This window comes from Chiloscyllium plagiosum, unplaced genomic scaffold, assembly GCF_037043375.1.
Source record: "Chiloscyllium plagiosum isolate Xiang-an unplaced genomic scaffold, Cpla_swu_hap1 HiC_scaffold_16, whole genome shotgun sequence".
Lineage (NCBI taxonomy): Eukaryota > Metazoa > Chordata > Chondrichthyes > Orectolobiformes > Hemiscylliidae > Chiloscyllium > Chiloscyllium plagiosum.
Genome location: NW_028270154.1, coordinates 86055895 through 86069249, shown reverse-complemented (window position 1 = coordinate 86069249; position 13355 = coordinate 86055895). Strand labels below are relative to the sequence as shown.

At 44.2% G+C, this 13355-nt stretch overlaps 1 protein-coding gene across 2 annotated transcripts in view; it reads left to right on the top strand.

Annotated features, from left to right (window-relative positions):
• LOC122556810 (slit homolog 3 protein-like) overlaps positions 1-13355 on the top strand; it is a 685608-nt gene that overhangs the window by 597143 nt on the left and 75110 nt on the right. For both annotated transcript variants that reach the window (XM_043704014.2, XM_043704015.2), the window contains 2 exons: positions 4903-5038; positions 10696-10764. In XM_043704014.2, coding sequence (XP_043559949.2) covers positions 4903-5038; positions 10696-10764 — 205 coding nt within the window. The remainder of the gene's footprint in view (positions 1-4902; positions 5039-10695; positions 10765-13355) is intronic.

The window sequence follows — 13355 nt, the reverse complement described above, 5'->3', positions numbered from 1 at the left end:
CTGTACAGGACATTGGTGAGGCCACTTTTGGAATATTGTGTGCAATTCTGGTTTCCCTGCTATGGGAGGGATGTTGTAGAAACAGGCCCTTTGGCCCAACAAGCCCACACCGACCCTCCGAAGACCAACCCACCCATACCCATTCCCCTACATTTACCCTTTCACCTAACACTACCGGCAATTTAGCATGGTAAATTCACCTAACCTGCACATTTTTGGACTTTGAGAAGAAACTGGAGCACCCGGAGGAAACCCACGCAGACACGGGGAGAATATGCAAACTCCACACAGACTGTTGCCTGAGGCGGGAATTGAACCCGGGTCTCTGGTGCTGTGAGGCAGCAGTGCTAACCACCGTGCCGCACAAAAGGCTTCAGAAAATATTTACAAGAATGTTGCCAAGGTTGGAAGGTTTGAGATATGAGGAGAGGTTGAATCGGCTGGGGCTGTTTTCCCTGGAGTTTTGGAGGCTGAGAGATGATCTTCTAGAGATGTATAAAACCCTGAGGGGCATGGATAGGGTAAATAGACAAGGTTTTTTTCCCTGGTTTGAGGGAGTTGAAAACTGGAGAGCAAAAGCTTAAGGTGAAAGGGGAAAGATTTAAAAGGGACCTAAGAGACAATACTTTCACATCAAGGGTGGTACCTGTGTGGAACGAGCTGCCAGAGGAAGTGGTGGAGGCTGGTACAATTGCAACATTTAAAAAACATGTGGATGAGTATATGAATAGGAAGGGTTTAGAGGGATATGGGCCAAATGTTGGCAAAAAGAACTAGATTTATTTCGGTTATCTGGTCAGTATGGACAGGTTAGACCGAAGGGTCTGTTTCCATGCTGTACATCTCTGTGACTCAATGACTCCATTTGCAAACTATATTACTTTCACTTTCCTCATCCACGTCATTAATATTTAATGTAAATAGTTGTGGTCCCAGCACTGATCCTTATAGTGCTCCACAAATTGCATCCTGAAAAGAACCTACTTATAGAGCCATAGAGATGTACAGCATGGAAACAGACCCTTCGGTCCAACCAGTCCATGCCGACCAGATATCTCAACCCAATCTAGTCCAACCTGCCAGCACCCGGCCCATATCCCTCCAAACCCTTCCTATTCATATGCCCATCCAAATGCCTCTTAAATGTTGCAATTGTACCAGCCTCCACCACATCCTTTGTCGCTCATTCCATACACGTACCACCCTCTGCGTGAAAAAGTCTCAAGTCTTTGTCTTCTATTGGGAGCTACTGTGTGGGAAATTTAGTCAAGGGCTTAAAATATTTACAGAGTTGTGAGTTCATTAAGATAGCAAGAGAAAAAGAATGGAAAGGGAAATCACTGACAAACCTAACAATGTATAGTTATTGAGTTTTGAGAAGATTTGTAGCTCAGGGTGAGGTTCTAGAAAGAGGTTTGTTTGCTGATCTGGAAGGTTCATTTTCAGATGTTTTGTTACCATACTAGGGTGGCGCGGTGGCTCAGTGGTTAGCGCTGCTGCCTCATAGCACCAGGGTCCCAGGTTCGATTCTAGCCTCGGGAGCCTGTCTGTGTGGAGTTTGCACATTTTCCCCGTGTCTGCATGGGTTTCCTCCGGTTTCCTCCCACAGTATAAAGATGTGCAGTTTAGAGTGAATTGGCCATGCTAAATTGCCCATAGTGTTAGGTGCATTAGTCAAAGGGAAATGGATCTGGGTGGGTTTCTCTTCGGAGGATCGGTGTGGACCGGTTGGGCCAAAGGGCCTGTTTCCACATTAGGGAATCAAATCAAATCAAACATCATCAGTGAGCCTTCGAATGATACTCCACAGCTACCTAATGAAGGAGCAGCGCTCCAAAAGCTAGTGCTTCCAAATAAACCTGTTGGACTATAACTTGGTGTTGTGTGATTTTTAACTTTGTACAGCCCAGTCCAACACCAGCACCTCCAAATCATAACAATATAACAGTAAAGATGAAATGACAGTGGGAGTATTCCAGTTCCTTTCTGCAAATTTTGGAAATAACAACATTCTATGCCACTGTACCATTTCAAACCTGAGATTCCAGCTTACCAAGGTCACCTTTCTGGGAAATAATTTGCTGTTTTCTTTGCAGTCCCAGTTCTCAAATCAAATCAGCGTTTGTGCCCAGTTATGATTCATCATTTTATAAAAGAGAAATAGAAGATTTTATCATCAGGAAAAATATTTGGTATAATTGCGTTATATTATGTCTTAACAGATTGCAAATGCTATTTTTCTTTGAAATTCTAGTTAAAACACTCACGTCTCCGTTAGATTCTTTCATCTCCATTCCCGACACTGTAAGAGTGACCAGATTTATATCTCTCAATTGTTTTCAGAGATTAAGACAGACTATAAAAGCATTTTATCCGCACTTTCACCTCCTGTGTGTTCACTTGTTAGTTTAAATTGTATCCTTTGACACATTTTCTGGATATTGCTGAGAGGTTAAAGGTTGCATCACTTTGATTTCTTGTTTGTTTTGCATTTGAAGCCGTTGTTAGATGTTGAAATGGGTTTCATCATTTCTTGGCATGCATTGTGTGCCATAGAGTCACAGAGATGTACAGCAAGGAAACTGACTCTTCGGTCCAATCTGTCCATGCTGAGCAGATAGCCTGAATTAATCTAGTCCCATTTGCCAGCATTTGGCACATATCCCTCTAAATTCTTCCTATTCATATACTCATCCAGATGCCTTTTAAATGGTGTAATTGTACCAGCCTACACCACTTCCTTTGACAGCTCATTCCATACACGCACCACCCTCTGCGTGAAAATCTTGCCTCTTAGGTCTCTTTTAAATCTTTCCCCATCTACCTTAAACCCGTGCCTTTTTAGTTTTGGACTCCCCTACCCTGGGGAAAAGACTTTGTCTTTTTACCCTATCCATGTCCCTCATGATTTTATAAACCTCTATAAGGTCAACCCTCAGCCTCCAGGGAAAACAGCCCTAGCCTGTTCAGCCTCTCTCTGTCGCACAAACCCTCCAACCCTGTCAACAGCATTGTAAATCTTTTCTGAACCCTTACAAATTTCACAACATCATTGCATTAGCAGAGAGACCAGAATTGCATGAAATTTTGCAATTCTCTTGCTGTTGTTTTTACCAGATTATGTCTTACTGAGAAGGTTATCAATCAACAATGTAAAAGAATCTGCACAACCCTTCTATGGAGGCCTACAAGTTGTATTTGCATGCATGTGTCCGACCAACCATTCTATTCTTCTTTTTGTCCCCGGTTCAACCTTTTGAGTGGGAGATAAAGTTGCAATTCTGAAATAAAAGCTTAAAATTTCAGATGGACACCTTGCATCAGACGAGGCTAGATCCTGGATTTTTGTCCTAACTGATGCTGAGAGACTTTATTCCTGTATACGTGCTTTGAAACATTTTTCTTCACATTGAAATTGCTGTATAAAAGTAAGTTGGGGGAGGTGAAATAAATTAACTTGCAAAGTGGCACAGACTTGCATTGATTTCGCTGAGGTTAGACAGTGTCACAGGCATGGCTTTCTTCATTAATGGAATTGAAGTATGGTACACAGGTCATGACCCTCTGCTCAATCTGCTGCCAGGGAATTGATGGAAGTCTGCATGACATAAAGAAATTTCCCTTTGTCTTTAATACAAAGATGTCATTGTAACAATGATACATCTGAATAAAATGCGTACTCTTACAGAACGTGTTTCTAATCCACTGTAGTACCTCACAAAAATCACGTACTAAGTACTGACGTTTTAGTGGAGGCAGTAACCCATTGAGGAAGTGAGATATAGAATTATCATAGAAGTCCTACAGTGTGGAAGCAGGCCATTCGGCCCATCGGGTCCACATCGACCCTCCAAACAACATCTCACCCAAACCCACCCCCCTGTAACCCCTGCATTTCCCATGGCTAGCCTGCCTAGCTTGCCCATTTCTGGGCATTCTGGATAACTTACCACTATACACATCCTTGGAGGGAACCAGAGCACCTGGAGGAAACCCACGCAGACACGGGGAGAATGTGCAAACTCCACACACTCAGCCGTCCGAGGGTGGAGTCAAACGCGGGTCCCTTGCGCTGTGAGGTAGCAGTGCTAATATCGCAGGATTGTGGAAATTAAATGTCAGCGTGCGAGATTCACAGAGAAATGCTGCAGGGAGCATTTTCAGAGCTTCCAATGTGTTCACAACCCATTGCCACCAGTGGTATCTTCATTGTCCGTACATGTAACAATCAGGCAGGACCCGGTATGACCCATGGGTATGTGGCCTGAGTATTACTGCAGAGGCCGTAGAAGCAAAAAGCAAATCTTGAGCCTTTATCTGCCAGCTGCAGGAGCTGCTCAGTTGTTTTCCCAAAGACAATCTCTGACTGAGCTGCTTGTAGACCCCAGTGTCCTTAACTGCAAGGCAGGATGTTCCAAAGCCTAGGGGCATCCTTCAGGAGAGGCGGTCACTGCTGAGGCCGAGGGGAAACCTCAGGAGCTGGACTGTGCAGGTAAGTGCAACAGGATGGGGGTCAGAGGGGAAACCTCTCCGGGGAGACATTGGGGCCTCAGCAGGATACCCCTCCCATCTATTCCGGGTCACATTGGCAGGGGGATAGGGGATATTACAGCAGTGAAATGCTGCAAGGTCGTCTTTGCTTGCTCCTTTGATTTTGCAAATTGACTGTTCACCTGACCCTATCACAATTCGGTGCTTTGTGCTTCGCCCCCACCCCGGGCCTCCCTTCCTGGGGGTAAAATTCAGCCCTGTGTCTCAGCGGGATTGCGGATGTGGCACGGCAGGATACCACAGCCAAGCATCAGGAAGAAATAAGTGGGAGCACAGAGGCTGGTCCCTGGATGTCGGCCGAGAACCCCATCCATCAATCATTCTCATTCGTTGTTTCTTTTTGCCTTTCAGTGGATAACAACGAGAGCAGTTGCCTGCCAGGGCTGCACTGTCCTGAACTCTGCAGCTGTGTTGACACGGTGGTCAGATGCAGTAACAAAGGATTTCGCACCTTACCAAAAGGCATTCCCAAAGATGCAACTGAGCTGTGAGTCCGTGCTTCATGTGGTGTTTCTGTCCTCTCCAAAGTGTTACTTTTTTTGTCAAGTTTCATCACCTTCAGTTTTGGCGGAGAACAGAACACTGTTTCTCTCTGTTGCCTTTTTACACCTTCCATCAGCCACGATACACTGGTCGGACTCTCACTCTGAGTAGGAAGGTTGTGACTTGGAATCCCATCCCCAAAGGCTTCACACAAAAGCAGTACCGAGAGAGTGCTGTACTGTCAGAGGAGAGATAGGGATGTACAGCACGGAAACAGACCCTTCGGTCCAACTTGTCCATGCCGACCAGATATCCTAAATTAATCTAGTTCAATTTGCCAAAATTTGGCCCATGACCCTTAACCCCTTCCTAGTCATAATCCCATCCAGATCCCTTTTAAATGTTGTAATTGTAACCGCCTCCACCACTTTCTCTGGCAGCTCATTCCACATATGCACCACACTCTGCGTGAAAAGTTGCCCCTTAGATCCCTTTTAAATCTTTCCCCTTTCACCCTAAACCTATGCCTTCCAGTTTTGAGCTCCCCTACCCTGGGAAAAAGACCTTGGCTATCCACCCTATCCATGCCCCTCATGATTTTATTAACTTCTATGAGGTCACCCTTCAGCTTCAGGGAAAACAACCCCATCCTATTCAGCCTCTCCCTCTCGCTCAAACCCCCGAACCCTGGCAACATCCTTGTAAATCTTTTCTGGACCCTTTCAAGTTTCAAAACTTCGCTCCTATGGCAGAGAAACTGGAACTGAACACAGTATTCCAAAAGTGGCCCAACCAATGTCCTGTACAGCCACAATTTGACTTCCCAACTCCTATACTCGACGCACTGACTAATGAAGGCATGTATACCAAAAGCTTTTTTCTATCCCTGCCTTTCCCTGACTCTGCTTTCAAGGAACTATGAACATTCATTCTAAGGTCTTTGACATGAGTCCATAAACCAATTGTCCTTTCGATAATCATAAGAAATCAAATACCAATATTCAAAGAGAACTTCTCCCCAATGTTCTGACCAATGTCTATGTCTCAATTAACAGTGCAAAAGCAGATTATTTGATTGCTGTTTATGGGAGCCATTACTGTATACAAACAGGCTGCCACACTTCCTGTAGTGCAAGCATGATTACAAGCAAATTAAATATCTTCAATAATAATAAATGCTTGAAATGACTTGAGGTCATGAGGCTATGTAAATGCAAGTCTTTCTGTTCTTTTTTCCAGGTCAGTATTCAGTGCTCAGTAAAGCCCCAGATACCTTTCCAGACTATTGTGCAGATTTTGTTCGGTTACAGATGTCCAAACTGTGGACCAGCTCCAGTCCTAAAAGATGGTCCTTAAAGCACAACTGTTTATCAGCTCTATTACTCATAACAGTGGCAGGGTTGTCTAATTACAATGCTGCAAACCTGAAGGTCTATAAAAGATGATGGTTGTTACAGCTGCCCCAGTGGTGAATGGGTCAAAAAACAGCTTACACCTCGATTTTGTGTTATTCAAGTTAATAGGATAATGATTTTGAGATTTAGTGTGCCCCCATTATGCCCATCTGTGCAAAGGCCAATAAGTTGGATATTGTTGTGCGGGTAATGACTCTGAAGGAGTTAATGTTCATGTTGCATTGGCTCTACCCATTCTACTGCTGTCTTCAGTCTGTGGGTAGAGATGAGAAGTTCTGTTGTAGCTTTCCGACTGAGCAGAGGTAACTGTGTTAGCTCCATAATTATTGGTATCTGAGTCTTTTTGTTCTTATTGCTACCTTACCAGCTTTCTTAATTAGATTAGATTCCCTACAGTGTGGAAACACGCCCTTCGGCCCAACAAGTCCACACCAACCCTCCAAAGAGTAACCCACTTCCCTCTGACTAGTGCACCTAACACTATGGGACAATTTAGCATGGCCAATCCACCTAACCTGCACATCTTTGGATTGTGGGAGGAAACCAGAGCACCCGGAGGAAACCCATGCAGACACGGGAAGAATGTGCAAACTCCACACAGACAGTCGCCTGAGGCTGGAATTGAACCCAGGTGCCTGGCTCTGTGAGGCTGCAGTGCTAACCACTGAGCCACCGTGCCACTATTGTTATCTAAAAGTGTTTCCTCTTCTGTAGATACTCTTTCATGGTGTATCCTCCAGCACTAGTCACTAGATGAGCCTAAGACAAAGAAACGATATAGGAGGATTGGCAACAGTTATCTACCTTAAAGAACCCTAGTCCAGTACCATATACTGGTAGAGATAGTAAATACCACAAGAGGCTGCAGTAGTTACTGGAAAAATACAAAGATACCTCAGGAACTAACACAGGGTTTAGGCTGCTTTCACCTTCCTTTCATCAGTTTAATGGGAAGACCAAGGTAGTATTGAGTCATGCAGATCCATGTTCAGTTTCTGATCTATGGTGCGTTACCAATGGCTGGCCTGGGTTAAGTCGCATGAATTGATAGTCTAGACTTACTGATCTTGGTGACTATCCAATGAACCATACTGGGATGCCTAAGTGTGTGGCTAGGTTTAGGATTGCCTGCACTGCTCACAGCCTTAGGATACTCTGCCATTGTAGTCAATCCAAGATAATATATAAAAAGTAGCCATTTAAGGTGGCATGGTGGCTAAGTGGTTAGGACTGCTGCCCCACAGCACCAGGGACCTGGGTTCGATTCCATTCTCAGGCGACCGTCTGTGTGGAGCTTGTACATTCTCCCTGTGTCTGTGTGGGTTTAATTTGGGTGCTCTGGTTTCTTCCCATTATTCAATGATGTGCAGTTTAGGGTGGACCATGGGAAATGCAGAGTTACAGGGATGGGGTTGGATGCTCTTCGGACGGTCAGTGTGGACTCGGTGGGCCGAATGGCCTGTTTCCACACTGTAGAGATGATATGATTCTCATTCGAAATTTGCTTTCCTTAAAACTGCACCACTTCTATTGACCCTCCCCATAGCATCATGAGTCACCAACAAAACTGAATCACACCCCCCTCCCCTACCATATGCAATGTTCCTCAGACCGTTAACTTAAAACACACATTAGTATGGCATAACATTCAGTGTGGACTTGTCATTTTTATCATTTCTAATTGCCCTTAAACTGGGTGACTTGCTCAGCCTTCTAGCTGGCAGATAAAAGTCAAGCATATTGTTGGGCATAGAACCACAGATAGGTCATAAATATTCTGATCTAAAGGAAACTAGAGAAACAGATGGGTTTTTGCAACAAATAAATTTATAGTTTTGTAGTTACCAAACCAAGCTTTTGATTTGCTTGTTAATTTATTGAATCTGAACCAATGTCCACAAAGTTCAATGACATTACCATGACCAACCCATCCCTTGATAAATAGCCTCGGTTTTGGGTGAGGAAAGTTGTGCGCTAGTGAAGACTGTATTCAGATTACTGATAAGGATCACAAAAGTTACAACCTTGCCTTTCTATCCCTGAGAATTGGGTTTGAATCCATTCAGAGAGATGGAAGACAGATGTTCAGTTTTTCTGCTTCTAAATCTCAGAGTGTCAGTATTACCTCATCACATAACTTCACAGGATTTGTGGAATCATTCTGACAACTGAACTTCCAGAATTTGAAGTTTATACAATGAAGATTTACAGTCAGATTAGAATTCAATATACTTGATTAGTGATGCTGAAAAAGCACAGCAGTTCAGCATCCGTGGACCAGTAAAATCGACGTTTCGGGCAAAAGCCCTTCATCAGGAATACAGGCAGAGTGCCTCAAGGGTGGAGAGATAAATGAGAGGAGGGTGGGGGTGAGGAGAAAGTAGCATAGAGTACAATAGGTGAGTGGGGGAGGGGATGAAGGTGATAGGTCAGGGAGAAGGGTGGAGTGAATAGGTGGAAAAGAAGATAGGCAGGTAGAACAAGTTATGGGGACAGTGCTGAGCTGGAAGTTTGGAACTGGGGTGAGGTGGGGAAAGAGGAAATGAGGAAACTGTTGAAGTTTACATTGATGCCCTGGGGTTGAAGTGTTCCGAGGCGGAAGATGAGGCGTTCTTCCTCCAGGCGTCGGGTGGTGAGGGAGCGGTGGTGAAGGAGGCCCAGGCCCTCCATGTCCTCGGCAGAGTGGGAGGGGGAGTTGAAATGTTGGGCCATAGGGCGGTGTGGTTGATTGGTGCCCACAGGGCGGTGTGGTTGATTGGTGCCAACATTTCAACTCCCCTCCCACTCTGCCGAGGACATGGAGGTCCTGGGCCTCCTTCACCGCCGCTCCCTCACCACCCGACGCCTGGAGGAAGAACGCCTCATCTTCCGCCTCGGAACACTTCAACCCCAGGGCATCAATGTGGACTTCAACAGTTTCCTCACTTTCCCTTCCCCCACCTCACCCCAGTTGCAAACTTGCAGCTCAGCACTGTCCCCATGACTTGTCCTACCTGTCTATCTTCTTTTCCATCGATCCACTCCACCCTCCTCCCTGACCTATCACCTTCATCCCCTCCCCCACTCACCTATTGTACTCTATGCTACTTTCTCCCCACCCCCACTCTCCTCTCATTTATTTCTCCACCCTATCAGGCACTCTGCCTGTATTCCTGATGAAGGGCTTTTGCCCGAAACTCGATTTTCCTGCTCCTCGGATACTGCCTGAACTGCTGTGCTTTTCCAGCACCACTCTAATCCAGAATCTGGTTTCCAGCATCTGCAGTCATTGTTTTTACTTCGAAGTCAATGTAGACATATCTGCATTTGCATTCTCATGCACTGAGTGGGAAACATTGCGAGGCTTCAATTTGACTTTGTGTAGTTTCCAAAGGACATAGGGCCTCAGATGATAAATTACTCAATGATATGGCTGCACAACCACAGCAACTTCAATACACAACAGACACAGTAGGTGTTCTTCTGGGTTCTACAAAAAATTACATTGTTGGAGGATCATTGTAATGACTGCATGAGCATAATGGGCTTTTTTCTGGTATTTCTTCATTCCCACACAACCCTTTCTTAAGAATCAATGGATGTCCTTTCCACAAATGTTTGCTATTGCCTAACGGCATTACTTGACACATTTGTAAGGCTCCCTGTCCGTCACCCATAGATTGTGATGGATTGGAATTGTGGATAAACAACAGTAAAAAGAAGCAGTTCTGCTCCACCATTTAGCATGATCATGGCTGATCTTCTTCAGCTCCACTTAATCACTCCTCTCCATATTCCTTGATTTCCCTGAGAAACCAAAAATCAGTCTAACCCAGCCTGACATATATTCAATAACGGAGTATCCACAATTTTCTGGGGTACAGAATTCCAAAGATCTCCAATTCTTTGATGGAAGAAAATCATCCTCATCCTAGTGCTAACTTGATCCCAAATCCTGGGATGCTCCCTTAGCCTTCAGTTGACTAGGTCCTCATTTACCTCTTTACAGTAATCCTTCTAACAAACAATTGAAGCTTCCCATTTAGGGCCACGGCATATTGCCAAGGAAGGTAACAAACGTTCTGAGTGTTTGATGGATTATTCCATACACAGACTGTGACCTTTCTCTTTGTCAGTTTGATAGTTCTTGTTACAAAAGCATTAAACATCTTTCTCACTGCAGGTAACCATTGTTGTTTTTGAGGGAAAGCTTATGTCAATTGTACATGCTCCCATTACCATTGACTGCCTTTGTCTTGCTTTGCAGATATTTGGAAGGGAATCAGCTGACGTCAGTCCCCAAAGAGCTCTCTAACTACAAGCATTTATCACTCATGTAGGTGACTTAGACTCTCTTTTGTTATTTCTGTAACATGCTGCAAAATGATGGTAACATCGTAATAAATTAATTATTCTTAATCTAATGACGGGGAAAAGTCATGTATGACAGGAAGTGAGTTGCATTACACTAATTCCATTTTATTACAACCCGATGCAGTGAATGTTGATTGGTTTCTAATTCTGTTTGAGGATTATTCCTCTCATTAACCCTTCATGGGGAATCAATACTGTCCTTGTTGTTTAGTGAGGAAGGGTAATATGCTGTGATAACACAGGGAACTTGGTTGTTCAGACGTGGGGATCAGCTGTTACGCTGCTTTAATGAGATGTTAAATAAAATAACTCGGTGATAACAGTGCAATGGTGTGTTGGCACTGTCTGCTCTCTGTGACTTTATTTCAAACCAACCAACACTCAGACTATCTCTGCCTTCACTCCTGTTTGGCAGGCGATGGAGAAGGGCATCATTACCATTTCTAGTCTGGCCTAAGATGTACCAGAATGAAGCAACTCTTTTCGGTTAAATTCACTCAAGATTATTAAGAGTACTTCTCCGCCTTCTTCCTCTTCCTTTGCCCAAAGGCATATCTGACTGACAATCTCCATCATGGTTGTGGCAAGGAGATAGAGACATCTTATCTACCCTGTCCATCCTGCCACACCCAGGGCACTTGGGTTTGCTCAATGCAGCAATGTCAGGGGAATTATACAATGCAGCTACCTAAAGCTACAGACCAGGGAAGACGAGATGCTGACAATGGGCTTAGCTTATCCCATCCCAAATCAGGGAAGCAACCAAATGTGTGCCAGTCTATGTCTACCATTCCTGACTCCGCTAACCTTCATGAGCATGGGTGGATGGACGAGAGTTGGTGGGGCTGGTGTTTGAGGACATTAAGGGCCCCGCCTTGTGACTTTAGCAATGTTGAGGTGATTAGGAAGCTCAATAAAAGCTGACTTTTTGGGGCAGGTTGGTTGGAGCTCTGTGAAGCTGAACAGTTCCAGCTCACTGGAAACAGCAATCGCCAGAGCTGAAACTGTTTGATATGATGAAAAAAGTGAACATTTGGGCCAAAATACTGGAGAGCAGCAATAAGGTTTCAATAAACAGCCTTCCTCTTAACCATGTCCTACCTCAGTTAGAGCTCTCCATTCATTCTGGCTCTTCAGAGATGAAGATGCTCTCCGTGTTTTTAAGATCATGCACAGAGAGGTGCATTGCAATAGCCGACCATGCCATCATTGTAATGGCTGCTGGCTTGGGACAGAATGGGATGTCCTGCCTCCATTTCCACCTGCAGGAGAATGAAGTTGGTAAATCTGTCTCTGCATAAAGACCCCGATCCCACAAAAATGACTCTTCAAAGCTGATTGTCCTGGATGTAGGTTCGCTCACTGAGTTAGGAGGTTCATTTTCAGACATTTTGTCACCATTCTAGGTAAAATCTTCAATGAGCCTCTGAATGAAGCACTGGTAATATAACCCACTTTCTATTTATATATTTGAGTTTTCTTGGGTTATTAATGTCATTTCCTGTGGTGACATCATTTCCTATGGTGATGCCATTTCCTGTTTGTTTTCTCAGGGGGTGGTAAATGGGATCCAAGTCAATGTGTTTGTTGACAGAGTTCCGGTTGGAATGCCATGCTTCTAGGAATTCTCGTGCATATCTCTTTTTGGCTTATCCAAGGATAGATGTATTGTCACAGTTGAAGTGGTGTCCTTCCTCATCTAATTGTCAATTATCAAGGAGGCAGGATCGAGATGGGCATCAATCTCACTGCTCAAAACTCTCCTCCGATAGAAAAATCTAGCCCATTAGAGGGGAGGTGATGGCCTACTGCTATTATCAATGCACTGTTAATCCAGAAACCATGATAATATGCTGGGAACCTGGGTTTGAAATCCACCATGGCAGATGATGGAGTTTGAGTTCAATAAAAACCTGGAATTATGGGTCTAATGATGACCATTGTCGATTGTCAGATAAACCTATCTGGTTCACTAATGTTCTTCATGGAAGGAAACTGCTACATGATCTGGCCTACATGTGACACCACACCCACAGCAATGTGGTTTACGCTCAACTGCCCTCTGAAATAATCGAGCAAGCCATTCAGTTCAAGGGCAGTTAGGGCTGGGCAATAAATGTTGGCTTAGTCAGCAATGCCCTCATCCTGTGAATGAATAAAAAAAATCTAAGAAATGGAGATGTATTGCATTCCACAGCACTGAAAACCTTTACATTGTGTTACCTTCAAAATAAATCACATCCCAATAAAATCCAGGCAGAGGGTTAGAGAGCAACTTATACATTGTGGATAATAAAATCTGTTGTCTACATAAAGCCTTGATTATAACTCTGTTAGTTCCTTTAATTAAAACTGTAATCCAGGATTACAGGGTCTGTTTTATTTACAATTGTTGCAATGAATTATTCATGTTGCAGTCAGAAACGCTCCCCAGCTGATAGACAGACGATTTGCATCCGTGGACTATGTAGAACTGAGTGATAAGTGCACTCATAAAGAGTCAGCTCCATTGGTCCATACTACACAGAAACAGACCCTTTGGTCCAAGCAATC